The sequence below is a fragment of the Pseudocercospora fijiensis genome, assembly GCF_000340215.1.
Source record: "Pseudocercospora fijiensis CIRAD86 unplaced genomic scaffold MYCFIscaffold_5, whole genome shotgun sequence".
NCBI lineage: Eukaryota > Fungi > Ascomycota > Dothideomycetes > Mycosphaerellales > Mycosphaerellaceae > Pseudocercospora > Pseudocercospora fijiensis.
In genome coordinates, this window is record NW_006921536.1 from 1,664,855 (window position 1) to 1,690,744 (window position 25,890).

Genomic DNA, 25,890 nt, shown 5'->3' on the forward strand with positions numbered 1-25,890 from the left:
TATCGACGAGTTAAGAACGCGCGGCTTCGTCGGACAGTCGGAAACGCTAGAGGCCGCTTGCATCCGCTAGCTAAAAGAAGTAGAGAAGTGCGACTCCTTAGTAGCTAGAATCCGGTCTATAGGCATTAAGGGCGACAAGGAGTTTTATAGTAACCGTTACTACGATAGAGCGTAATATATCTTCTAAGCTTTATTTAAACAGGACGTAAACGGTGCCTTACTAGAGCTATTTCGCCTAAATAAGCCTTACGATTAGTAGGTAGAATATATTTAGGCGCGCTTAAAGCTCTATCTGCTCTATCTAAAGTTATTATATTACGATAACCCGATATAGATCCCTACCGAACTGTATTACTATACTACGTAACTAGTATACGACGTAGACGCTACCCTTTAGGAACGCGAATACGATAAGCTAGTTACGACCTTCCGTATCCTAGATAGCGGCCTAGAACTCGACTACTCTATTTTCCGTACGCTAAAGTTAATCGAGAAGTGTAACTATCCGGACAACGAGCACGATCTTCCTAATTATACCGATCCTATAGCGGAACGTACCCTTATTCGGTTGTATACGCGTAGAGCCCTCGATACTGACGGCCGTCTACTCGATTTTCTAACGTTAGATACGAAATTTAGAGGAATTTTCCCGCGATTAGTAACGTTTTAGTCCGCGTACTTGCGCTACGGACTAGACGCCGTTAACGATTAGCCTCTAACCGACTACCGCTTCTTCGCGCAACTACTACCTTTACGATATCGCGCGATCGGTCTCGCCGTCCGCTAATTTATATAAAACGTATAGCATCTACTAGTGCTCCCGCTTATTATAGCCTATAACTAGGTCGAAGAGACACTTCCGTTCGACTATATCGTCGCTATTATAGGTAACGGACGCCCCGCCCTATATATCTATACTATCGACGGTTCGGATATTACCTATTATATCCGAGGCGTCGACCGCGAGGTTAGTACGAGAATTGCCTAGGAAAAGGGTAGTAAGGCCGATCTTACTAACGCTCTAGTCTACTAATTCCTATTCGACCCTATTATAGGTCGACTTTCTATACTTCGCTTCTCTCTAGAAAACGCGTAAATTAGCGACCGATATGTCTATATACTAATATATATAAAGGTCGCTAGCCTTATTAGCGCCGAATAGCTATAGCGACACTAGTTAACGACGTTTAATGCTTAAGGTCTCCTATTGCCGTAGCGTCGCTAGTTAGGCGAACCGGCGGTTACTTAGAACGTTAAGGATTACTATTAGCGCTATGTCTACGTATACGGCGTCTATTCTTTATAGGAAGAGAGCTATACCGCCGACCTAGTCGACCCTAATAAGATATACGACGATATAGTAATATACAAATCGTACGGATATCCTTAGGTTCTAGTAGGATATCGCGAGTATATAAGCTACGCCGAGGCCAAACTTAAGAAGATCCCTATACTTACTCTCGATAAGAAGATCGCCGTCGATTAGGACGCGATCGTATAGCTATCCTTTAGAGATAAGGACTATATAAGTAACCTATTTAAGGCCTATATAGACAAGATTATAGCGAACCTACCCGCTAGCTTTAGAGTGCCCTTAGGAATCTTAAAGAACTAGCCTAAGAAGAAGATAAACAAGCAACCGGTACCTAACGCCTTTATACCGGTAGCTACGAGAGATAACGTAGTTAATTCGCTCGCGGATCGTAACGAGAGCGCTCGTTAGTATAACGTCGACGAGACGTAGGACCCGGTATCTTCCTACCTTATTCCTAACGATAACTATAAGCTAGATAAGGGTAACACTACGAACGCCGTTACTTTCGGCAAGATTCTACCTTAGGCCGCCCTACCTCCGTCGCGGAGCTAAAATAACAGGTCGCGAGGCGGCCGCGTTAATAAATAGCTAGAGGCCGATAAGCTAAGTCGTATATAACTACGCGCAGATAGTAACTATAGTATGCTACTACTACCGCCGCCGTCGCGTAAGGAGAGCAATAACACCGAAAATACCGCTATATTTACTAGCGCGATCGAGTAGGTAGACCTTAAATTGCCGCTACTTCCGACCCTGCCTCTCTATACTCTAAGCGGCGCTAGAGGCTGCCTATAACTAGTAGTTAATTAGACGATGCTTACTAACCGCTCCCTTAACTAGAACGCACTTCTCGCTTATCGATAGGCTAAGTATTACGACTACCTTATAGCGTAGATAAAGGATAGTAGAGATATAATGCTAGTAACGGCCGCTTAGAACCGCGTAGTAATATAGGTCGCGCTTTAGACTAGTAAGTAAAACATAGCGCTCCTTGCGGACGATTTTCTCCGCGATACTACCGGCAACCTACCTACCGTCGCCTTAGTTCTAGCCGATTCGCTAGCAATTCTCGGCGGTAGTATTAGTAATGCTACTAAAAAGGAGATTAACGGCCTATAGGAGGTAACCGATCGATACCTAGGTAAATACACTTTAGACCTAGACGCCTGCTATAGCGATAGCTTAATCGATTTTAGTAAGCTTACGAAGAAGATAATGCCTAACGCGGCGCTAGATACTACCTACGAGACGGCGGCGCATATAGCTAAGGTTATAGGCCTATATAACAGCATCGCTAAGGAGATAGATCTATACGTCCTCTATAAGAAGGCTACTATTATACCGACCGTTACTCGGCTAGAGCCCTCTATAGAGACCCTAGAGTCGAAGCGCAAGCGTAAGCGCGATACCCTTAACGCCTAGGCCGACGACGGGTCGCTATCTACCCCTAAGCGCAGTAGAAAGCATCTATTAGCATAAGTATTAGTATACGACTAACAGGATATAGTATAGAAGTTACTTATTAGTATAAGCATTAGTATACGATTAATAGGATATAGTACAAATAGCATAAGCATTAGCATTAGCAGATATAGTACTAAGAAGCATTAGGCGGCGTATTATATACGAGGGCATATAAGTCTTTCCTTTTAGGGGGGAGGTTGTTACGGTTTAGATAGTAGTACGGCCGATCCTACTCCGGATACTATCGATCCTACCGCAGATTAGGACGATTAATATATATAGTTTCCTAGGCTAGTAACTAACTAACAATCAATTATCTTTGTATACTAGAATCGTGTCCGTCTCCGCTCTATAAAGCGTATCCTAATATACTTCTCCTACTTAGTCTAGATATAGAGCTTAATCTCGTAGACTAATAATAACTTTGTTACTAGTTTGTAGACCGTTAAAGCCTATCTAAGTAATCGAAGCGCCTTACTTGCTAGCTTCTCTAGTTGATTAGTTACTTTATTAAAGTCTATATAGAGGAAGTAGTTATAATAGTCCTAGGTCCGATCGATACTACTATCTAGTAGCTCGTAGGCGTTAATCCGGTCGACAATCTAGTCTATAAACGTTATCTCGGCTTCGAGGAATTCCTAGTTAGACTAGGCATCCGTAATAGTAGTATATAGGTTAGGTTTACTATAGAACTATATCTTAGTTATACTCGTAAGCTTGACTTCTATATACTAAGTATAGATTAAATAGCGGCAATAGTATGCCTGTACTTTAAGGTCTAATAAAGCTAAAGCTAAAGCTAAAGCAGGTATTAGTAGACGTTACGAGAGGCTCCGAGATCTAGCATTTAGTATTCGAGTTGTTAGCTTATAAAACTAACTAGCAGCATTACGTATAGCATTAGCCGCCTTAGGTATAGAGAGGAACGCATTAAAGCCTCGTACCGTACTCGCGGAGCTACTCGTAGCGGCGGCTACTAATTGCTCGCGAACAAATTGCTCGCTTAGTAGATCGGGATTAAGAAGGCCGCATTATAAATAGTATCGGTATTTACTATATATCTTTGCATAGTCGACGCCTGATTTAGTGTAATAGGTGCCCTAATTAGTAGGCATTATTAGATAAATAGAGGTAGAAATAGTAGAGGTTTAAGAAGGTTATAAATAAAATCGAACTAGAAAAAGCGACTCGCTATATACTCGCGGCCGGCTCGTAGATCGGAGATTAGTATATATTATTTGCAAACTTAATTAACCTAGCTTCCTAATTCCGAGCCGCCGCTAACTAACTACGTACTGCTAATAGCTTATCTAACTCTATTAGTTCCGGCTCTAACCCTATAGCTATATACTCCTTAGCTAGCCCTCGAAGAAGCAAGTAGGTAGAGCGGTAAAGGCGCTCTATATTATCGCTATTCTCGCTACTACTTACTAGATACGAGAAGCTATAAATCTACAATGCTGTCTTATACTAAGAAAGCGTAGCCTCGGGCAGGTAGGCTTTAAGATCTAGGAATTAGCGAGTCTATTAGCGAGTCTATAGCGAGTCTGTACTATAGAATCTAATATATACCGAATCCTTAAAGGTCTTGCTCTATATTATTAAGTGCGCCGTTAGGTATAGGAATACTTTAATAAGAATACCCGCTAAGCTCTAGATAATAGTATAGAATATACGGAATACCTAGTATAACGTATAGTCGATTAGCCTGCTTCCGGATACGATAGCTATTCTAGAGGTAAACAAATTCGAGGACTTTATAACGTATAATTAGTATATAGATTGCAAGGAAGGCAATCCGATCCGCTAGTAGTTTAGCATCGTATAGTAACTCGCGTAGTAACTCGTAGAAATAGCCCCTCTAGCTATTTAGTATAGGTACTTACTAACGCTACTATGCCTTAATCCGCTAGTTTATCTTACTCGTACTGTATTTAAAGCAGTCCTCGAAGGCTAGCGGTTGTTCCGGGTTACTACGAGTCGTAAGGCGAGTCTTATAGTAAGTATCCGCGGCTAGAATCGTCTCTACCCTACGGTCTAATCGAATAATCTATAGCATTATACTACTATTCTAGATCGTTGTAAGGTATTAAGCTAGTATAGAGACAGCTGTCCGGCTAGTAATGCCTATATAGATCTAGACAATATAACGCGAGTAAATATTAATCGCTACGTAGATCTATATCCCCTAATACTCGAATTTATAGTAAGCATCTATTAATATTGCGTAACTAGGGCCGGGTATAATAATCGCTCTATAGTGCTCTCGCGCCCGCTCGCGGCGGACTCGTAACCCTTTAGGATTTAGCAAGGAAGCTATATAATATAGCCGATCTCTACTAATAATATTATATTTAGACCTAATATAGGTGTATAGGTACCGTCGGCTAAAGGACTCTACTATAGACTTCTCGAGCTCTTTCTATAAGACCTCTACTGTCTATTCTTCCGCTTCTATCTATCTATCTATTAATAATGCCTTCTTTAATCTAAGCTTTTAACGTATTCGTTAATATCTCCGCTAGCTAATCTTAAACCTATCCGCCTATAGTACTCGAACCGCCTCTTTATTAGTTAACCGTAGAACGTAGAAGGTATATACGACCCGGATCTTTAGTGCCTTAATATCGTTAACTCGGTAATAGTAAGTAGAGTAGCTATAATTAATATTCTACTTTTTAAGCCTTCGTTTAAGTATGTTAAGAGATATCTAACAACCGGTCTCTTATATAAGGTGCTATACGATTGCTTCTCGTATAGTACCGCTATAGACTTAAGATATTATCTAAGCCTTCTATAGCGATAAATCGATACGTAGAGGCATTCTACGAGTCGATAGCGAGTATAGTACGAGTCGTAGAAGGTTAAACACGAAGAATTAGGTAGGAATAGCGGTAAGAAGTATAAGAAACCCCGCATTGAGCCTCTGGTATGTATAGGCCTCCCTACCCGCCCGCCCCGCTCCACAAGCTAGCATGTGATGGTAAACAATCAAAAGCAGCATTCGCGATCCCTCCTTCGTTCTATAGGTAAGTGCATGAAGTCCGGCTCCGACTTGCTGAGCAAGCACTAATGAGCAGCAGGCGCATATTCAGCAGTCTACAGAACATGCGGAGGTAATATCAAACCGCCATGGAGACTTTCCTAAGAAAATGGCGACAAGACGCCTTGAATAGACACCAGTATGATACAGCCATCTTCGTTGGAGACAAGCTGCTGGCATTGACGAGTATGTTCGCATGCACTGCAAGCGATACTTATACTAAGAGACCGTTCAGACTCCGACATTGATGCGTACGCACTCGCTCAAACACATTTCGCGGCCGGCAACTACACGCGCGCATTGGCATTCGTCACTCGATCCGATCTCTTACAGCGCTCTCCAAGATCGCGATACTTGGCCGCGCACTGCTATATCAAGCAGAATCGGCACGAGGAAGCACTGCAGATTTTAGGCGAAAAGAACCCAGTACATTTGGTCACCACCACAGATGCAGCGCGGAGAAAACTGCAGCACTTAAGCAATGGGCTCACCAGCAAACAGCATGGGAAATCAAAGTTGCCCAGTCGGACAGACAGGGCGGACAGAAGTGAGGAGCGAGACCGCGAAGATGCAGCCAACATCAAGCACGAGGCCGGTATGTGCTATCTGCGTGGCCTGTGCTACGCGAAGCAGAATGCTTTTGATCGGGCGAAAGAGTGCTATAAAGACGCTGTGCGGATAGACGTACAATGCTTCGAAGCATTCGACCAGCTCGTGAAGAACAGTCTCATGAGCCCCAGCGAAGAATGGGAGTTCTTGGACACACTCAACTTCGAATCGATACAGCCAGAGTCCGGAGACGCGGAAACTGCAGCTGAAGCAGCAGACTTTACAAAGAATCTTTACTCGACTCGGCTTTCGAAGTACACTCAGCCGGAAGTTTTCGAGACCGCCATCGAGACTTTGTCATCACATTACAGATTGGCACAGAATCCTGACATACTCCTGGCAAAAGCCGAAATCGCCTTCACAAGCTCTCGCTACCAGGAAGCAGTCAACTTGACCAACCAGATCCTAGAGTCCGATCCCTACAACTTTGCATGCCTGCCGCTCCACTTGTCTCTGCTACATCAGCTCAACCACAACCATGCACTTTTCTCGCTGTCCCATGACCTGGCCGATACCCATCCGGATGAGCCTTGCACCTGGCTTGCTGTAGGAACCTACTATCTGGCTACGAATCGTATCAATGAAGCTCGCTCTTATTTCTCCAAAGCCAGTCTGATGGATCCGCATTTTGGAGCTGCTTGGATAGGCTTCGCGCACACCTTTGCTGCAGAAGGTGAAAGTGACCAGGCGATTGCAGCCTACAGCACAGCTGCGCGACTCTTCCAGGGCACGCACCTTCCCCAGATGTTCCTGGGGATGCAGGAGATTGCGCTCGGCAATTTGAACATTGCGCGAGAATACCTCGCTGCAGCTTTCAAGCTGTGTCAAACAGATCCAACCTTGGTGAACGAGCTTGGCGTCGTCGCATATCTGGAGGATGATTACGAAATAGCTGTGCGACATTTTGTGAATGCTCTCGAGTTGGCTGATAAGACTGGTGCTCCTCCAAACCAATACACAAGCACGCGCCTAAACCTAGCACATGCTCTCCGAAAAGCCGAGAACTTCGAGGAGGCACTCCAGCAATTTGAGGAAGTCATTCGGTTGGGATTGCGAGACGCCAGTGTTTTTGCATCCAAAGGTCTTGTGTTGATGGAGCTGGATCAGTACTTTGAAGCGACTGTCGCCTTGCACGAAGCTCTGGCAATCTCGCCTCAAGATCCCATTGCCTCAGATCTACTCCCTAAAGCTCTCGGTCAGCTGGAGAACGAAGGAGTACTAGGTGGTGCAGACGAGAGTACAATCGACAACGCCTTACAAGAGAAAGTCTCTAGGATTCGTGGGACCAGGCGCGCCAGAAGGCGAGCACGCATAGACCAAACAGACGATATGGATCTTGACGGGACCAACGACCCATAGCAAGGGCTTGATGAAAATCGACATCCTGGTATTGTACTTCCAAGACCAGCAGGTCTTGCGCCCAACGAACCCGCACCTCGCTATCCCGGGCCTGTGCTGCCGAGATTTCGACTAGATGGTCGGCCTCTTCATGCTCCGCCGAGAACGTCCTTGCCTGATGCGGGACTTCAGGCTGGGTATCTCTACATTGATGATTTTGGTGACGAGGTGTGGGCCTCAGTGCCATGGCAGGGACTGAGCATGGCCATGCAAACAGCGCAGCCACATCGCGAGGCCTTGCACAGCGTGATGCGTGACCTTTCGATTGAAGGACAGTCGAGAGACACGCCAATAACAGAAGCCAACAATGGAGCTCGAGGCGAGCGGTCGCAGCGAGAGAACGCAGGTCCAGAGGTGCAACCACCAGCACTTCCGCTCCGACGTATTCCAAGTCGCATGGGCAGATGAGTGAACGATGTTGGATGATGATAGCTGGGTAGAACTCTTCGCGCAACAATTGGAATTCCCATGCAATCCTTCATCCTGATCTTGAGTCATGCTGTAGACTTTCAAATCGCAGCATGGTTCAACATTTGGATTGTCTGCAACGGTGCAAGTCAAAGCGCGACACCGCGGGTGATGATGGTCAGGGGTGCGTGCATGCCAAGATGCCAAGAGAATTCAATAGCAATCCTTCCGAAGGAGAGTTCGATCATCGAACGCTTGTCATCAACCACACACACACGAGTCACTTGAGCTATCAACACCACCTCCACTTCCCTTCTCTCGTATATCAGCATCGCCGACTGGGCAGATCCCGATTGAGCTGGCTGGAACGAGCAATGTAGCGGAGTTGAGGAAGCCAAGACAGGACCACACCTTGGCGAAAGGACCGGGGTTGTATAAGCGCTCTGCTGGCAGCCTACTAACAAAGCTGCATCTCTAGTTTCAAGTCCCCAATTTTTCTGTACTACTTCCGTATTCGCGCGTGCACAAGGACGGTATTCATTCGCGTGTGCAGGAATGAAAAGGTAGGTCATTATCGCGCAAGCCTTGAGCATAGCAGTCTCTGCGGAAACGAGCGGCTGGAGAAATAGAACGACCGCAACGAGCACATCGCGAACAATACAAGTAAACGTCAAACCACCGGTTCCGTTGGGAAATGGAAGCACATATTCGATCTTGCCATCATCAGCAACGATACCAGCGACATTGATCACCGCTCCAGCCACAAGAAATGCCAGCGTGACGGGGGCTTCGGCCAATCTGGCTACATATGGGAATTACACATTCTCAACGATATGTCCATCGGGGAATTCAGGATGCATGTCCAGGTGTCAGGAATTCGCAAATTCTTGCCACGGAGACTTCGACGCTTGGTCTACTTCGCGAAACAGCTTTCAATCCAGCGTGGTCGATGCGAGCAACTCGGGAGTCATGCCAGTCACGGATTCCTACTATGTTATGACAGTCACACCGTCGACATCATATGAATACAACACAAGCTGGATCGTGAATCGCTGGACATCCTCGCTCCTGCAAGGCAGTGGGGGAACATTGCTTGTTGATCCGAAAAAGACTCACGCGTTGGTGACCAAGGCCTCCGCGAGTGACACCGGTGCATATGGGGATGCCGTGAACGGCGACACAGCCATTGTAGCATTCGAGTCGATGACATGGACAGCATCGAAGGTCTCTCAAAGTGTTCAGTTGGGTCCCAACATTGTACTCGCCAGCGACACGACAATGACCACGGCGGGTAAGAGTATCTGGCTGACTGATGGAGGAAGAATTGTCGTCGCAAGCGGCACCTCCCGGACAACGATTGGGTTCGAGAGCGCTTCTGGCTCGGCCGAGATGCAAAGTCGGACAGCTAGAGTGACGACGTCTGCCAGCTCTTGGTCAGGAAGCGCTTCGCAAGAAGATTGTCCAGATTCGACGAGCTGCATCTCGGAGAGCGCAGTTGGCAGCATTGTGGATGCGGCCACTGCGACTGTCACTGGGGCAGGCACCCGCAGTCGGATTTGCCGCACAGCGTGGTCATTGACTGCGGCACTTGGTAGCATTGTCGCTTTCTTGGGCATATGATCGGACAGTAGCGTGGGCACCGCGTCGTCTCAATAATCTGGAGGTATGATGTGCATCCACAGCTGTCGAGCAAGGCGGAGAAGCTTTCAGCAGATCAAACTTGACACAAAGCACAATGGCATTGAAGTGCGCCGTGCAACCTGCTGATCGATCGGCGTGCAGCAATATAAATGATTGACGAGATGCCATCGAGTAGCATGACTCGCTTGAGGGTCCAGAATAATATGGAAGAAGTGGCAGAAGATCCAGATTAATGATTGTGGTTTGAGATGGCCCAGTGGATCGACGTGCATAGATTAAGGCAGCGCAGCGACCGCCGACATGATCTCCTCCAGCAATAATTTTCGAGCTGCCTATAAGATGCAGCGTTATACAACTCGAGTGTTACACACGGCGGGAAAGGTGGTGCAGATGAGCGAATGGCAGGCACGACATGTTCGAGATGGCCGTTGTGATGTCGGACGAAGCGAGTCGAGGTAGCGGTGACGGAGGCATTGGGGTGGGTGAAACGGCTTCTGTCTTCTGTGTTAGCTGCCTCAGTGCTTGGTGGCGTGGTGGTGTCTGAGGTGTGCAAGGAAGGTCCCGGCCTTGGTGATTGACGAGGCATTGTTCATTTCGTGCGATACCTTTATCGCTCGGGTAAGGGCACGGGGACAGCTGTGTGCGCAGTGCCGAATCAAGGTGCTGTGCATGCACTGTGTGCAGCGAAGCGAATGAAGTCGCTGTTCTTGTTGTAGCTAGTGATGGAGCCCACCATCCAGTGTATCGTGTATACAGCGTGTAATACACCATGTACACAGCCCTCGAGGTCGGATGCCTGGTATACACCCGTATATTACATGGTGTATACAAGGACGATTGCGCTAATCCACGGTGGCTTCACATCCCTAGTTGTAGCGATAGTAATGCCTGTCACGCTGTCCCCCGCCAGGCCCAGTTTGGACGCATTTCCGATACAGACTACAGTAGTGGTTCGGCTTGGTGCTGGTCTCTTGCATTTCAAGGATGCAGCGCTGGAGAAGCGGTGACCGTGACCGTCTGCTTCACGTTCTCTCCGCACATCCATGTGTTGAAGGCAACACAACTGCGTCATAAGAAACCTTCCACCACGAGGTCGGCGCAAGAGCCCTTGGCCCCTGACCCCCTGCCACAGCCACAGCCACGGCCATTTTGGGCATTGGCATTGGCATTGGCATTGGCATTGGCATTGGCATTTCCCTGCCAGCCAGCAAAATTGAGATCTCTGCGAAAACTGGGGCGGAAGCGTTGGATCGCTACGGCCCCCTTCTCTGCGTTTGCCGCGTCTCACAGGACAGCCGCAGGGCCAGCCTTGATCAGTGTGCTGCTGGAGGCTCCTATGAGATGGCAGAAGCTCGTTGCCGTGAAGTCACACGTACCGCTGCACTGCAGGGGGTGAGTGGTGCAATCAGAGGCTGAACAGGCCAAATGACGATCTCGGAATCGCGGCCGGCGGTGACCGTTCCTTGCATTAGCGGCGGGCGCTAATGCCGCCGCTCGTTACAAAGTCTCGCACGGGGCAGGCCTTCATTTACTGTCACCGTACGTGCCTTCCCATCCATCTCGCCTCGTCCACTTCAGCAGGCTCGCGGCCAGCTCGCTGCGCAGTTCACTTGCATCGCTCACTTCAGTCACTCTTTTCCATTTCGACGTCGATACTTCACGCAGACTGCTATTGTGTTGCCAAGAGCCTCACAATCCCCGTCGTTACATTCGTTTGTCCATATCCGATCCATCGACCTCAGCGACTCACAACAAACAAAGCCCCAGCATTTCGACAGTTCACGCAAGGCACATACCAGTACAGCCCCTCGCGACACAACATCACCACGCGCGCCATTTGCACAGCACAGCACAGCACAGCACAGCACGAGCTTCACTTCTCGTACCCAAACACCACCAAACAGTATCGCCTCGTGCGGGCGAGCACGCGAAACACGCTTCTGACAGACTGTGTCTTCGTCGCTGTGCGCGAAGAAGAGTGGGATTCGTAGCTGCGCCGGTACCGCAGTCTCCAACATCACTTCCATTCCGCCTGGAGCGAGTACTGTATCGCTATCGCTACCATGATCGCCCTCACCACCACCCTTTCCGCTCTGGCCTTCGCAGGCAATGTCGCCGCTTTCTGGCGCATGCCATGTCGCTCCGCCACCGGTATTGCGCGTATGGATCCATTGGTCGCGCCCAATGACGTTGCCGACCATTCTCACATCATTTTTGGAGGCGGCAGTAAGTGACTCTTCATCATCCATACTTCATTGACCCGCACGCAGACAAGCTTACCTTCAATTAGACTTCGGCCTGAACACAACCTTTGACAACCTTGCCAAGTGCACAAACCCAGAGCACAACTGCACGTCGTGCGAAGTCACTCAGGACAAGTCCGCTTACTGGACTCCACCAATCTACTTCCAGCATGAGAATGGCACTGTTGAGATGGTTCCCAATGTCGGCGGTATGCTTGCATACTACCTCTTTTACCTCGACAACGTTGAGCCATTCCCCGAGGGTTTCGCCATGATTGCTGGAAACCCAACCTACCGCAACTTTAGTGGTACATTCCCAGATGAGGAATTGAGCAAGTGGCCAACATACCCGAGCGACCAGTTCTTCCTGCAGCAACGCGCTATTGGTTTCAATTGCTTGAACTACGCCAAGGACCCAGAAGCTTCCCTTTACCGCCACCAATTCCCAAAGAAGGATGAGATGGACGCCAACTGCCTTGACGGTATCCGTATGGAGATGGCTTTCCCATCTTGCGGTACTGGCGAGCTCGACTCTCCCGATCACCGATCCCACGTCGCCTATCCATCGCTCGTCAAGGAGGGTAACTGCCCAGACGGCTACGACCACCACTACCCATTCCTCTTCTACGAGACCATCTACGCCACCCAGAACTTCGCTGGCATGCCTGGTCAATTCCTGATCTCCACCGGTGACCCAGTCGGCACCAGCTACCACGCCGATTTCATCATGGGCTGGGAGTCTTCAGAGTTCCTTGGCAAGGCTATCAAGACCTGCACCAGCGAGACTGGACTGATTGGCGACTGCCCGCTCTTCAACATCCAGGACGACTCCGAGGCCGCTCAGTGCACCTTCCAAACTCCAGACTCATTCGAGAAGGAGGACTGCGAGGGACCAATGGAGGGCCTCCCCGTCGGCGTTCCAATTCAGTAAGTGATCTTCGCATGTTTTCTACAGGTATCTTTTCGCTGACTATTCGATTTCTCAGATACGGTCCAGAGCCAGCCACCAAGTACCCAGTCCAGGGCGCCCGCGGTGTGAAGACCTCGTCTCTGCCACATACCTCTGCCCCTGCTACCTTCACCCAACCGTCGCTGGGCTACTCTCCAGTCAACCCAGCAAGCACCTCGACTGCTCAGGGTGGCATCATTGTCGCCTACGCATCATCAAGTAGCTCTGCCGCCCCAGCCATCACGTCAGCTCCAGCCTATGCTCCACCAGCTGACGACGATGTCACCACCACCTACATCACCAAGGGCCATGAAGTCATCGAGATGGTCATTGAGGAGCTCGAAGTCACAGTCACCGCCTCCCCATCGGAACCGGCTGGCTACGCCCACAAGCACAAGAGACATCTCGAGAAGCATGCCAAGCGCCACAACAACCACTAAGATACCCTCCATTTCCGAGTCACATGACGCATTTTCATAGCACGAGTGGCAATATTGGCGGCGTGGTGGATGTCAATTTCCATCGGCTTATCCAACAAGGTTGGATAAGATTTGTTAGCAGCGGCGAACCAGCAGGCTGGTCATTGCGAGTCACTTTGTGTATCATAACAGATTTCACGAGCCCACGATGGTGTGATGAGGCCGATGCCATTCACCACGAAAAGCATAAGATATCATCCAGGCAAAGACTGCCACAAGCTGAGGGACAGCAAGCTTGATTCGCCCTTTGCAGAATCGAATCGACTTTTTTCATCGCGAGACGGTCGTTCCCATCTTTCTTTTCCTTGGTGATCTGTACTGAATGAATGTTACATTCATCGTGTGCGACTACTATATCGGCAAGATTACCGATCCATGTTCGAGCGAGCCGAGGAAATGGAGTATGTGTAAGAGAAGCATGAGGTGGCCTGAGCTACATGTACCTACCTCTTTCTCGGGCACTCGCTGCCACTTCCTTCCTTCCTTGTATGCGCATACCTTCCACGACCCACTATCACTTTGTCCTTGATCTGGATTGGCGGATAAAGAAGTTCTGACGCAAGGAGAAGGTACAGTATGCCTGCCTCTGCTACTAGGAAGGAGCTGAAACGGCAGCAGAAGACTATCATCATCTTTACCTTACTATGCTCGATGCTTGAGTCTGATCCGTTTGACTATGCTTCCGACCAAATGAACACCCTAGGCCGCAACCTCGCGAGAGAAACTTTGGTCTATGCCTTGACGACGGCCACCACGCTCGTAAACAGAATATTGGAACAAGCTCTTCCTGAGAATCCGGAACTCAATGCGACTTTCTTCACCTCTGGACTTGCTCGATCGTTATGGCGTACTCGAACATGTTGCCAGCATGACCTGCCTTGGCAACAATCAGATCTTGAGCCAAATTATCTTCGATGAGAGACGAAAGTCCTGCACTGGTCCCGGCCTGGATAGAAAGATGAGTTGCGAGGATGCTGCAGTCCAGAGCGAGTAATCCGGAATAGAGGATCATCAATGTGATAGGGAGTGTGTGATTGTGAACAAGAGGCTTGGGGTTCTATGCCATACTGTGCTCAGAATTGGCGGTTTGTCAGCTCGCTGGTGAATGTCTTAGACATTCACTGAGAAAGGAGTACACGTCTCAGCCAGTATCAAGGATCTTTCACTTCATGGAAGAATTCTTCTTTTCCCCTTCTAAAATTCCCAAAGATCCGAGTTCAACAGCGAGCTTCATTGATCAACATGGGCTCACCACCTTACAAGCAGCCTGCCATCCACCACACGGACTTCAAGGACAAGCAGAAATGCCTCAGCTTCGAAGTCGTCAAGGGCAAAGAATCTCCTACTCGTCGCTGCATCCGTAAACCACTATGGGCATTGGCGAGCAACAAGGCTGGGAAAGCCGAAAGAGACGAACTGATCGAAGACTTGATGGAGACGAGCCAGGACATGATCCAATCTGCAATCGAGGAACAAACTCTGAAACTGGCCAAAGTCTCAATGTGTCGCCAATGCGGGCAGAGCTACCAGCGTATGCAAGAGGTCGCTCTAAAAATCGCCAATGACTTAGTCGACATCTCCGGAACCTCACCACGTCCGATCAGGCATGCGTTCACTCCACGGACACCAGCTCGACAGTTCAATAGTCCCATGCCAATTCCACGCTCCTCCAGACTACCAGTGACTCCCGCCTCTTCGGTAACATACGGTCGACGTACCCCAAGTCCAAATCCAAGTCCCGTACCATCGAACTTCAGCCAAGAAAACCCATTCCAGCGAGGTCGAACTCGCAAGACAACTCATCATCCAATCTCAAAACCGTGTCAACTCATCCAATCTTCAACGACGAGCTCAAAAAACGGGGGAAAAAACCCGAAAATCCCTTCCGGAACGCTTCAACGCGCAAGACTCCTCCTCCCCATCCCGACACCACCTCATCTCCCCCAATCTCATTCTCCCCTCCCAACGCCCGAAATCCACCGCCTCGAACATCAACTTCAACTCCAAAGCAAAACGAAAGAACTCGAACGCAAAAAAAAAAAACGCAGAGATTTCGAAGTTGAGGCGTGAGAAGAGTGATCTTGGATTACAGGTTAAAACTTTGAATGGTAGGATTCAGGCGTTGTCGAAGGTCATGGGGGAGTATTTGGATGGGTAGTGAGGGGAAGATGGGAGGGAGGAGATGGACTGTGTGAGGTTGGGTGTGTGAAGGATTGGTTGGCGGACCACGCGGGGTTGTTGGGAGATGGATTGTGGATTTGGGTTGTTTCGTTGGTAGCTTTGATGACTGTAGATTTATTTGTTTGTTTCGTCTTGCCCGCTCGTCACATCAGCATGGTCTGTCTTCAGGAGTTCTTATAATAGCCCAACATGGATGTGAGAAGTGAGGGCTGATCTTCTTTCTTAATTCGGCTTATGCTGAAAAGAAGGGGGGGGAAAAGGGGGTCTCTTATGCCGATATTCATGAATTCATTTTTCTCCGAGCAACAAACTTCCCTGAAACGAAATGGGAGACTGTATTCAGAACGTTCCGAGTCTTGGTGACAGATCTGGCCGCTTTGTAGTCTTTCTTTTGTACTTGGGCGAAACTTTGGATCAATGCTTTGGGGAATGTATGGGCTCATTCTGTCACCAGAACTGGCGCCTCCGCACTCTATTCGGACACCATTGCAATGTTGCTTCCGCTGCTCCTGTGCGTGCAAGCTGAGGTGCCGAACGCGTAGTTCAAGCTTCAAAATCTTGCCAAGTCGTAGTCAGAGCTCGACACAGTTGCGCATGCTGATGACAGGAGTTGACGTATAGCAGTAAAAGTTCGTCAATTGAAGTCGTACAGATTCGCTACGAAAGTGATATTCAATGCGCCACGCCAATGCCTATGCAAATGCTTTATGATTCCATCTCTGCGTTGATGGCCTCCACCATGCCTTGAATCATAGTAAGTCTACAACACTGGCTTGGCGTTGGACATGGGTTCTCCTGCAGACTGTTAGCGTCACGGCCTGTTGATGAATGGACAATTGTCGCCATATACCAAGAGGAGCCAGGACAATGTCGAGCTCGAGTTCTCTCGTTGCTGGACCACCTGGACCCTTGTGAGGTGGCATATTCTCCGGAAGCTTCTCGAGAGGTGCGAAGTCGACAACGAGATCGTCCTTGACGGCGAACACAGTGTCGGTTGCCAGCCATCTACATGACCATTAGCTTGAAATCAAGATCAAAGGGGAATGGGGAGGATTTCCGGGTCGTCTTTAGGGTATATCTATTCGCACGTCAGCGAGCATGTCCCCGTCCATTCTGCGGTAATCTTTCTCACCTGTGTAATGCATGGCTTGTATCCCTCTTTGGTGATCTGAAAGGGAAACGTCGTTAGAATTGCCATGGTCAAAAAGAATGGCGACGCATTCATACCATGAGATGTATATGCGCAGGACGCATCGGGTGGCGATCTATCGCTTGGAGCAAAGCATATCTAAAAAGCAGGCCAAGAAGGGTTAGCAATAGTCCTATACGATGTGAGGTGGGAAAGGGAATTGCGTACGATGGACCGTCCGTAGGCTTTTCAAAACTGTCAGCATAGTGTCGTCAACCAGCAGGGAGGGATACGGTACCAAGCTATACGCCGTCGGTCTCAGACAGTAAAGCCTATACTCCCCCTTCTCATCCGTCCGAAACTTGCCCCTCAAATTATTATCACTCTGATTCTCGGGATCCTGAAAATCATATTTCCCGTTGCTGCTGGCCTGCCACATATCAAACGTGACGTCAGGAATCGGCTTCTTCGTCTTCAAATCACGTATGATCCCATGCATATACGTAACCACCCCATCCTTCGGAGGATCCTGAATAATACTCTCCCCCAACTCCCTCCAAGGAGCGTTGGGACTCCAGAAAGGTCCGAGGATTGCCGCAGAAGTCGGGATGTAGTCTGGCTCGTCGACTTGCACGTAATTGGCGATTTCCGTCACGAGGGATTCCAGACCGATGATGTCGGATAAGCGGTGCATTTCGTTGCGTTTGCCGTTCGATTCCGCCCAGATCTTGCCGGTTTCGTTGAGGAATTTCACGCCGGCGAGCCATTCTTCGGGCGTGAGGTCGACTTCGCGGGCGAAGTCGTGGATGTGGCGGGTGAGGGAGGAGAAGATTTGGAGCATGCGGGGGCTGGTTTTGGGGCCGCAGGTTTCGATGACATGTTGGGTGAAATTTGGATCGTACTGGCGTTTGGATGGTTGGGGGGTGTTTTGCTCGGTGGTCTGGGGCGTGGCCATGGCTGCTGTATATACGATGTGTAGGAGGAAGAAAGATGGTTCGAAAGAAAGCTACGTGCAGGAGTCGGACAACTATTATATGAACACTCGCCTGTGTCTGATTAATACTGCAGGGTGCTTACGACCAGAGCTGCGGCAGTACGGCAGATGTGTCGGTGCAAGTTCGTGGTCCTGGATCGGCGCCTCAGAGCATCTCGTGACTCGTGAGCGCTGGTGTTGTTGTCGCCGCCGGAAAAGTCTTTATCCGGTACTTGAACACGGCAAAGCATTCATGACCGCACGTGACCGTCTGCCAAGGCTTTGTCTTCATTCACTCGGAGCACAGCCCAAATGGAGGATGGTACGGTCGCCTGCGAGCGCTCTGCGAGTACCATGGCCAGTCTATTTCCCACCGATCAAAAAACGCTCGCTCCCACGCCACGCTATGCTTCAAACAAATCCATCCGCTTTCTAAATCAAACCACCTTTTCCAATCTACCTTCGATTGAAGTTAAGGTATCTACTGCCAATGAATAACAAGACCAAATTACTGCCGATGAATGCAACCATGATGCCAAGATCTCGCCACCGCGTCGCAAATGAGATTCCGAGATGTGTGTAGAACTGGTCGCCGACGCGGTAAGCACAGTACGAGCAATCCGAAGTTTGGTTGTTGAGGATGTATCCTGCACCACCAGCGTTGAAGAAGTCAGCCATGTATTCGCCGCACGTCTGGCCAGCTGGCGCTGTGAAACGGTTGAGCTCGACGTCAGTACATACGACGCCCTGGCCGTGGAGCTCGTTGGACACCAACCCAGAAATGAGGCGTGTCAATCTAGAGGATGTGTGTCAGTGAGACTCAAAGCTCATCGTGTTCAAAAGGCAGACTTACGGATCAAGCTCGTGCAGCCAAACACGCCAGAATTTGGGAATTTGTGACTTGGGGATCGTGACGCCACAGAACAGGGCGAAGACGATGATCATGAATGGATTCAATAGGACAGCGATGAAGGTGCTCGGGGTCAAAGCAGATATCATCTGCCCAAGAGTGACGGAGAAGAGCTCTGTGATCAAGATCATGAGGAAGCTGTACCCAGCCCGATTGGGAGCTGAATTGAAGCCCGGGCAATAGTACAGCGGCAGGAAGAAGCAGACGGCGCAAAGGATGCTGTAAGGTATCTCTGCAATGACCATACTGAGTGCGAACGGAAACTGCTTGTATGTCTTGCTGGCAGCTTCACGGTAGTAGATCAGACGGCTGAGATCATACTTCGGCTCAACTTGTGCCAAGATCAAGGCTGGCAGAACTGTGACCTGGAAGATGATGAAGACACGGTATTGTAGTGAAGTGCGAGAATCGTCCAGATTCAAGAACATGAGACCACTGAGCAAGGCAATAATGGCGTGATTGAACAACCGCGTGAACCCGTAATTCGGTGATCTCCAGAAGGCCTTGTTGGTCCGAGTCGACACAAGCTTGATCTGATGCCACAGTGGCGTAGCGAACTCCTTCTGTTCAACTGGTGGAAGGGACCCGACTTCTTTGATGCGCTCCTCCTTGATATGATTGATTTCCGCTTTCGTAGCAGCCAGCTCTTCGGATTCTTGCCAGATCTCCCCCCAGTCCTTGTCACCTATTCGGGCAGCTTGACCAGCTCCAATAGCGTCCAGCATCCACTCTGCTGGGTTGGCATTTGGTGGACAGACAGCGCCATACTTAGAGAAGTATCCTCTCAGAACTATCGCATCTTTTCCAATATCGCCGAAATATACTGTCTCGCCGCCACGCTGAAGCAGGAGCAGACGATCAAAGTTCTCGAAAAGACTGGCGTTGGGCTGGTGGATTGTGCACAAGATGGCCTGGCCAGCCGCGGCAAGCTTCTTCAAGAATCGGACGATGTTGAAAGCACTCTGCGAATCCAGACCAGAAGTAGGTTCGTCGAGGAAAAGTAGCAGCTCAGGCTTAGCAGCAAGCTCTACGCCAATGGTTACTCTCTTGCGCTGCTCAACTGCCAAGCCAGCTTCGGGGCTTCCGATAATGGCATCGGCGATATCCTCCATTTCCAGGAGCGCAATGATCTCCTCGACATATGCATACTTCTCTTCCCTTGGAGTTTCGTACGGCTGCCTGAGATCTGCAGAGAAGCGCAGCGCCTCACGCACTGTCTGTGTGCCTTCATGCACATCAAGCTGCTCGGCATAACTCGTGCCACGCTGGAAGGCCGTGCCAGGAGGCTTGCCATCGATGAGTTTGTCTCCAGTAATCACTCCGATGTTCTTTCGGGACGCCAGCACGTCGAGGAGAGTAGTCTTGCCCGCACCGGACGCTCCCATAAGAGCCGTGAGTTCACCAGGCTTGACATATCCGTAGATGTTCTTCAGCAATCGAAGCTGGCCATTTGGCACAGGAACATCATAGCAGATGTTTTCCCATGTCAAAACTGCCTTCGAAGCAATCGAAAGCTCTGAGCCCTGTGCAGTGTCCTCCTTGCGGCGGGTCCTGTTCTTCTTCTTCTCCTGGAGTGCAGCATTCAACCTCTTCCGCTCGCCATCCTCCTTCGCAAAGAATGTGACAGTCTTGCCTCCTGCGCCCCACTTAATGTATTCTCCCAAGAACACATTGGCGACTAGGAACACTGTGACAAGAACTACTATGATTGCCCAGTTCCTCCAGAGATCGCTCGGAGCATATTTGAATGCAGTTTCAATGTAGGCGGATCCTGAGACTGTCGCGCTGCCGCCAGTACTGCCAGCAAGGGTACATGTCTGGTGCTCAATGTCTCCATAGCCAGGTCCAGAGGGAATCAAGTAGTTTCCCTCGCATTGCAATTCAAGCCTTGAGAACTCGTTTGCCATCATCGCTGAGAATCCCAGACCCAGTGCATTGATGTAAAAGATCCATCGTAACCAAACTTGCTGTGACTGATACTGAATCAGGTACCCAGAAGTCAGCACGAACAGTGTGATGATCGTTGCGGCAAACTTTATGGCGCTGTCGAAGTCAGGACATAGGCATCCCACCGTTCTGAAGAACAGCGTCATGGCCAAGTATCCCGTTATGATAACCAAGAAGAAGGTGAAGAATGCTCCTGCGTCGTAGACCAGACCACACATGAAGTATACCATAATTGAGAAAACCAGAATCTGCACAGATGCAAAAGCCAAATCGACACAGATTTGGCCAACCCATAGCGCGCTTGGGCGATGAAAAGTGTAAGCCCGGTGTTTGTTGACGATTGGTCTGCCAAGCATGGTCGATGCCAGTTCGCCGAAAGCCTGGAAGCAGTTGAAGAGTAATGCGATAAAGAGTACACCGCCACGAGTGAAGGCACCAGCGGAAGTCTTGGGAACCTGCAGCCAGACGGTACCAACGACGATAGCGATGACGATGGAGGTGATCCAAGATACGACTAGCGAGAAGCGATCCTGCCACTTAAGGATGAACTGCCGCTTCATTAAAGCCCAGACCTGGAGATGGAAAGGAATGCTGTAAACGCTCTTCTGAGGCGCATGGCGCTTGCCTTGCAGAACTGCAGTCTTGAAGTCTTCGTAAACATGTTGCTCTTCCTTGACTGTGAGTTGCCATTTCGCCATCTCATCACGCAGTTGAGTTGCGTATTGCGACTTCTCGAATGCCTCAACAAGAGCATCAGGAGTGGAAGGCACATTTGAGCTGTCTCGACCTTCCTGATATTCTCGTTCGAAGGCATCAGTGCATCCAGTCAAGTAATCAGGCGTCGTCTGTCGAGGTTTTGGAAGAAAGCCGAGACTTTCGAAATAAGATCGCGCCTCTTGAGCCGGGCCAAAGAAGACCTGTCGTCCTTCGTCGATCACCATGACCTTGTCGAATTGCGAGTAGATGTTCTCCGAAGCCTGGTAGAGCGAGACGAAGGTCGTGGTATGGTAGATGTTAGTGGTGACACGCAGAGATTTGGCGTAGTCCAATGCTGTCGATGCATCCAATCCACGTGTACTGTTATCGTGACTGCAAACCGCTCCGCCAGTGATCATCATCTCCGCGATGGAAACGCGCTTTCGCTCACCTCCGGAGATACCTCGCACAAAGGGATCTCCTACAATGGTGTTCTTGGTGTGCTCAATATTGAACATTCGAAGCAACATGTCGATGACCTTGTCCTTGAACTCACCCACACTCAGACCAGCAGGTCGCTTTCCGGGGACTTTCGTCTCCAATGCGAAGCTAAGGGTCTGACCAACCGTGAGCGAGGGGTGATGCGTATCGTCTTCTTGACAGTAGACTGCTTCGCCACGATAGCGCTTCTCGAATTCTTTCGCAGTGAATGGACCGTAAAGGACTTCTCCCCCGATATCTGTATATCCAAACCGCTGATTCGCAATCACTTTGAGGAAAGTCGTGCAGCCAGAGCCTGGCCTGCCGAGGATCAACACCATCTCGCCGGGCTTCACGACGCCATAAAAGTTGGACAGGATGTTGACTTCCTCGCCCTTCTTACCCAATCCAAACAGGCCCATCGCGAATCGGATGGGAAAGCCAAAGAATCCAGTAAAAGCATCGGGGAAGGTCGGGACGTAGATCTTAGCTCCTCCCATTCCTTTTACAGTCAACTTGTCCCAGATGACACCAATCTGCTTGTGCTTGATTCCGGTCTCTTCTTCCAGCCGCTTGTTCCCACGAAGCGTGTCTTCCAAGTCGAAAGGCTCGTCGTCCTCGCTCGTCGCTGGTGACACGGCTTTCTCCAGATCCGTGACCCCAATTTTCAAGCCGCTCTTCCGACTCTGCGTCCGGGACAACTGCCTCTGAGCTTGGCTTATCCCACTGATCTCTCGCTGCAGAGTGGCAAACTCTCTCTGCGCATATGCGACATTCACGCCACGTGCAGATGCGTCCGTTGACGACCGCGACGACACGGGCGCATAGTCATCCTCATCCGAACTCCCTTTGGCCCGGGCATGTCTGTCCGTCTCTGCCTTTCCCTCGACCTTTTCATGTTCCTCGATGGCTTCGCGCGCAAGGCGTGCCTCTTTTGCCTGAGCGTTCGAGGAGGGCTCGTGTGTGTTGCCAGTCACGGCTCCATGTGCATGTGCCGGGCGGTTCAGGTGGAAGAAGTCCTCCGCTTCCTCTTCCACCTTTGACTTCTCCATCATGTCGGCCCCAGCGCTCGCCCGGTAATAGGAAGCGACCTTCGACCCGATCTCCAACTCCAAATCTGCTACACCGAAAGCACAAGCAAGCACAAAGCGGCGGAGAGAGCGCACGAGAGACGAGGAAGCAGAAGGGCCAGGAAGACTCGTGGTCCATGTTTGTTTGCGAGAAATCCTGCATTAGGCCGCTGAACATCGGGAGTGGAGCTCGCATAACTCGTGCATTCGCCGCGACCATTCCATGCGCTTCGCTTCACCCTTCACCCTCGCTACGGGGCAAGCATCTCGAAAAGAGGCACTATTCCGCGTGGTGGGCCTCGGTAGGTGCAGGAAAAGGCTTCCCTTGCCACCTCGACCTTGCCGCGCCGGGTCCAGGGAAGTTGACCACCCGTGCAAATCAATCCAAGCTCATCATGGGCCATGGCGGCGTGCATGCATTCCCCACTTGCCAGCTTAGCTTCAAAAGAGCGGTCGGTGTCTGTCTGTCCATAATAAACACCCGGCACATGGCATGACAGCGGTGGTTATAGGGCTGATGGGATGCTTGTGGCGAAAGCGGCCGTTCGATGTCATGATATTGGCGATATATTAATAATAACAAAGCTTTCACATGGGGTTCTAAGTACACACTATGTACACTGCTGCCAGCATGCATACATCGTAGGAAGCTGGTTCTTTTCCCTTCCCGAGCCCGTCTGTCGATGAACCGATGTGCAGCTGTGTCTCGAAGCCGCTGCGTCCGTGCTTTCTGCCCAAGCCCGGTGTCAACAAACAACGCGACGAGCTGAAGTTCAGATGGGCAATCAACTCCGAACCCCGATCGTCCAGTTATCGATCCTGGCATTGCGACCGCCGACTGGTATTGACGTCTGCATTATTAAGTGGTTGTTCATCGGTGGCATTGGTGTGCAGGGCAATAATGACAGCATGCGCTTGTGGTCCAGGTCCAGCCCTGTACAGTACACCACGAGCCGTTACCGAGCCGTTTGCGCAATTACACTTTCGTGCCATCTCATCTGCCGAGCCCAACGTGGCGTGGGCGATTGATCAGCAGCTCGGCGCTCGCACGTGGTCATGCTGGGCTGGGCTCTGCCGTGCCGCATTGCACTCCATGCTTTCTGTATCCTCGCAGATATACGAGCGGCCAAACTCCTGGCACATCTCTCGTCGTGCACTCGCCTTTTTGTTACCACTTTTCTGTCTCAGAGCGATCACCAGTAGTGCTGGGCCCATCACGCATCGCGTCGTGTTCATCGCTCCTTCCGACGCGCGCCAGCCACTGCTCAGCGGAGTTGAGCGTTGCTTGGAGCACCCCCGAAACTTGGCTCATCATGTCCAAGCCTTCGGCCGCGAAGTGAATCATGCGCCGAGCATTTCGACTGGTTTCCGACTCGGCGTACTGTTGGTCCGATACGACGCGCCAGCGCTGAGGAAGCGACATGAGTTGACTCCGTACGAATTCGCGAGCATTTTCGGGCAGTGCACCGCCGGCATACGTGGACACGGCCTCTGAAACCTGACGCAACCTTTGCCAGATATCATCGCATGTCCTCTTGATGTGCTCCGCAAGTCGTCTCGCATCCTCAGACCGTTCAGGTGTGCCAGGTCGCTGTCCCTTCTCCAAAGACGCATTGTCGCTTCGATATTGCTGTTCCCGAGCTGTCTCGTAGTCTCGCAGGATCGAAGACAATGCTTCCGTCAGGTTTTGCACATGCATGGCCGAGTCCTGCAAGAGCCTGAGACATAATTTCAAGCTATTTCGTGAAGCAGTGCTGAGAGCCACCGAGAGTCCAGATGTTGTGACAAACAGCTGCGAGGACCAGCTACGGCCATTGGCAGGTCGCACCTGCATTTTCACCTCATGAGAATATCGTCCTTGCCCAACAGGACTAGCCTCTTCGCGATATGATGGTGGCCTGCTAGATCCATAGGGTGGCAGTTGTTCTTCTTGGCGCGCTCCGGCTAGCTCGCCATTATCTGATGCGGCATCTGCTTTAGCATCGCGACCTTGCTCCATGTCGCCAGGCCGGCGAGCGTCCAGGTATCGTCGAACTTGACTATCGAGACCTGTCTTCTCCCCCACCGCGTTCACAGTATTCACAAGCGGCATTCCCACGTTGCGCTCCACGAAGCCCGCACTATTACGCACGAACCGCGGAGAGTAGTATTTTGTAGTAGAATAAGCTGCCAGAGACGTCTTGATTGTTCCGCCGACCCAAGGATGCGCCTGGGCGATGAGCTCAAGCAAAGGTTCAGGCTCGTCCGAAAGTCGCATTCCATTTGCCATGTGCCTGCCCTGCCCTCTGCCGCCGTGCATCAAGCCTAACTATCATTAGCAATCTTACAAGCGCAATGCCTGCCCATTGTTGTCGTTGCTCACTTGGATTTCCCAGTCCAGATAAGGCCTCTGCAGCAAGGCGTACATCTGGATCTTCCATTGACACACTTGTAGACCGCGCCGTGCTGTCTTCCGTGCTCATTGCGCTTCCACTCTCTGCCGGACTCGCCATAGATACGTCTGTTGTTCCTCTATGCACTCCATTTGTCAATGCGTGTCCCGGATCGATTCGCGGTAGACTCCTGACAGAGGTCGGTGATGCAGGATGGTTACTGATTTGCGGCGAAGACATGCGCTCGAACTCTGGACTCAAGACAGTCTTCAAATCGGGCAGTGTGATATCGTTCGCTTGCGGTATTGGTTCATGTCTGGGCACCGAGGGCCATTGCACGCTTTCGGGCGAGCGAGAGACCAAAGTTGGCGCTCGCTCCTGAGTGACCTCCATGGCCTTGATCAGCGCATCCGCAGCCAGTCAAGGTCAGCTGTTGTCGACGTGGTGGTGTCGTGGATCGTATTTGTGGTGCGACGCAAACATAGAACCGAGGAGAGGATTGTCAGCAGGAAGAAGCAGAAGCAGAAGCAGAAGCAGCGCAGTGCGGCGCATCATAACCAACCGGGGCACTTTCGAGGAATCG

General features: G+C 50.3%; 7 protein-coding genes across 7 annotated transcripts; 4 read left to right on the top strand and 3 right to left on the bottom strand.

Annotated features, from left to right (window-relative positions):
- Positions 1-5,899: 5,899 nt before the first annotated feature.
- Positions 5,900-8,237, top strand: MYCFIDRAFT_203829 (uncharacterized protein; the record flags this gene model as incomplete). Its single annotated transcript, XM_007929202.1, has 3 exons — positions 5,900-6,008; positions 6,058-7,646; positions 7,962-8,237. The coding sequence occupies exons 1-3, from the start codon at positions 5,912-5,914 to the stop codon at positions 8,235-8,237; spliced, it is 1,962 nt and encodes a 653-aa protein (XP_007927393.1). The 5' UTR covers positions 5,900-5,911.
- Positions 8,238-9,095: 858 nt separating this feature from the next.
- On the top strand, positions 9,096-9,857 carry MYCFIDRAFT_78716 (uncharacterized protein; the record flags this gene model as incomplete). The annotated part of the gene is made up of 1 exon (XM_007928968.1): positions 9,096-9,857. One exon carries the CDS (start codon positions 9,096-9,098, stop codon positions 9,855-9,857), a length of 762 nt encoding a protein of 253 aa, XP_007927159.1.
- A 1,652-nt stretch (positions 9,858-11,509) lies between these two features.
- On the top strand, positions 11,510-13,827 carry MYCFIDRAFT_87072 (uncharacterized protein). Its single transcript, XM_007929203.1, has 3 exons — positions 11,510-12,104; positions 12,169-13,048; positions 13,108-13,827. The coding sequence occupies exons 1-3, from the start codon at positions 11,942-11,944 to the stop codon at positions 13,508-13,510; spliced, it is 1,446 nt and encodes a 481-aa protein (XP_007927394.1). The 5' UTR covers positions 11,510-11,941; the 3' UTR covers positions 13,511-13,827.
- On the top strand, positions 12,766-16,399 carry MYCFIDRAFT_207966 (uncharacterized protein; the record flags this gene model as incomplete). The annotated part of the gene is made up of 17 exons (XM_007929204.1): positions 12,766-13,048; positions 13,108-13,700; positions 13,735-13,857; positions 13,934-13,954; positions 13,983-14,099; positions 14,146-14,388; positions 14,417-14,539; positions 14,573-14,650; positions 14,683-15,257; positions 15,286-15,624; positions 15,669-15,801; positions 15,828-15,850; positions 15,883-15,900; positions 15,938-16,089; positions 16,114-16,257; positions 16,303-16,339; positions 16,383-16,399. The coding sequence occupies exons 2-17, from the start codon at positions 13,534-13,536 to the stop codon at positions 16,397-16,399; spliced, it is 2,310 nt and encodes a 769-aa protein (XP_007927395.1). The 5' UTR covers positions 12,766-13,048; positions 13,108-13,533.
- MYCFIDRAFT_203831 (uncharacterized protein) lies at positions 16,350-17,982 on the bottom strand. Its single transcript, XM_007929205.1, has 7 exons — positions 17,158-17,982; positions 17,088-17,104; positions 16,958-17,018; positions 16,863-16,898; positions 16,789-16,808; positions 16,581-16,735; positions 16,350-16,525 (listed from the first exon to the last, which is right to left on the bottom strand). The coding sequence occupies exons 1-7, from the start codon at positions 17,812-17,814 to the stop codon at positions 16,491-16,493; spliced, it is 981 nt and encodes a 326-aa protein (XP_007927396.1). The 5' UTR covers positions 17,815-17,982; the 3' UTR covers positions 16,350-16,490.
- Positions 17,983-18,288: 306 nt separating this feature from the next.
- Positions 18,289-22,920, bottom strand: Atr6 (ABC transporter, PDR-type; the record flags this gene model as incomplete). The annotated part of the gene is made up of 3 exons (XM_007929206.1): positions 18,289-18,628; positions 18,686-22,623; positions 22,684-22,920. The coding sequence occupies 3 exons, from the start codon at positions 22,918-22,920 to the stop codon at positions 18,289-18,291; spliced, it is 4,515 nt and encodes a 1,504-aa protein (XP_007927397.1).
- A 1,255-nt stretch (positions 22,921-24,175) lies between these two features.
- MYCFIDRAFT_97292 (uncharacterized protein) lies at positions 24,176-25,676 on the bottom strand (the record flags this gene model as incomplete). Its single annotated transcript, XM_007929207.1, has 2 exons — positions 24,176-25,239; positions 25,298-25,676. Coding segments are annotated over 2 exons (1,443 nt in total), but the record flags the coding sequence as incomplete, so codon positions are not given.
- Positions 25,677-25,890: the final 214 nt, after the last annotated feature.

Excerpts from the sequence above, each read along its gene's own strand:
- MYCFIDRAFT_87072 (XM_007929203.1), top strand. The coding sequence starts at position 11,942 with ATGATCGCCCTCACCACCACCCTTTCCGCTCTGGCCTTCGCAGGCAAT. Across the intron at positions 12,105-12,168 it reads CATCATTTTTGGAGGCGGCA|ACTTCGGCCTGAACACAACC; the intron begins GTAAGTGACTCT and ends ACCTTCAATTAG. Across the intron at positions 13,049-13,107 it reads CCCGTCGGCGTTCCAATTCA|ATACGGTCCAGAGCCAGCCA; the intron begins GTAAGTGATCTT and ends TCGATTTCTCAG.
- MYCFIDRAFT_203831 (XM_007929205.1), bottom strand. The coding sequence starts at position 17,814 with ATGGCCACGCCCCAGACCACCGAGCAAAACACCCCCCAACCATCCAAA. Across the intron at positions 16,899-16,957 it reads CTGCGCATATACATCTCATG|ATCACCAAAGAGGGATACAA; the intron begins GTATGAATGCGT and ends TTTCCCTTTCAG. Across the intron at positions 16,526-16,580 it reads CATTGTCCTGGCTCCTCTTG|GAGAACCCATGTCCAACGCC; the intron begins GTATATGGCGAC and ends AACAGTCTGCAG.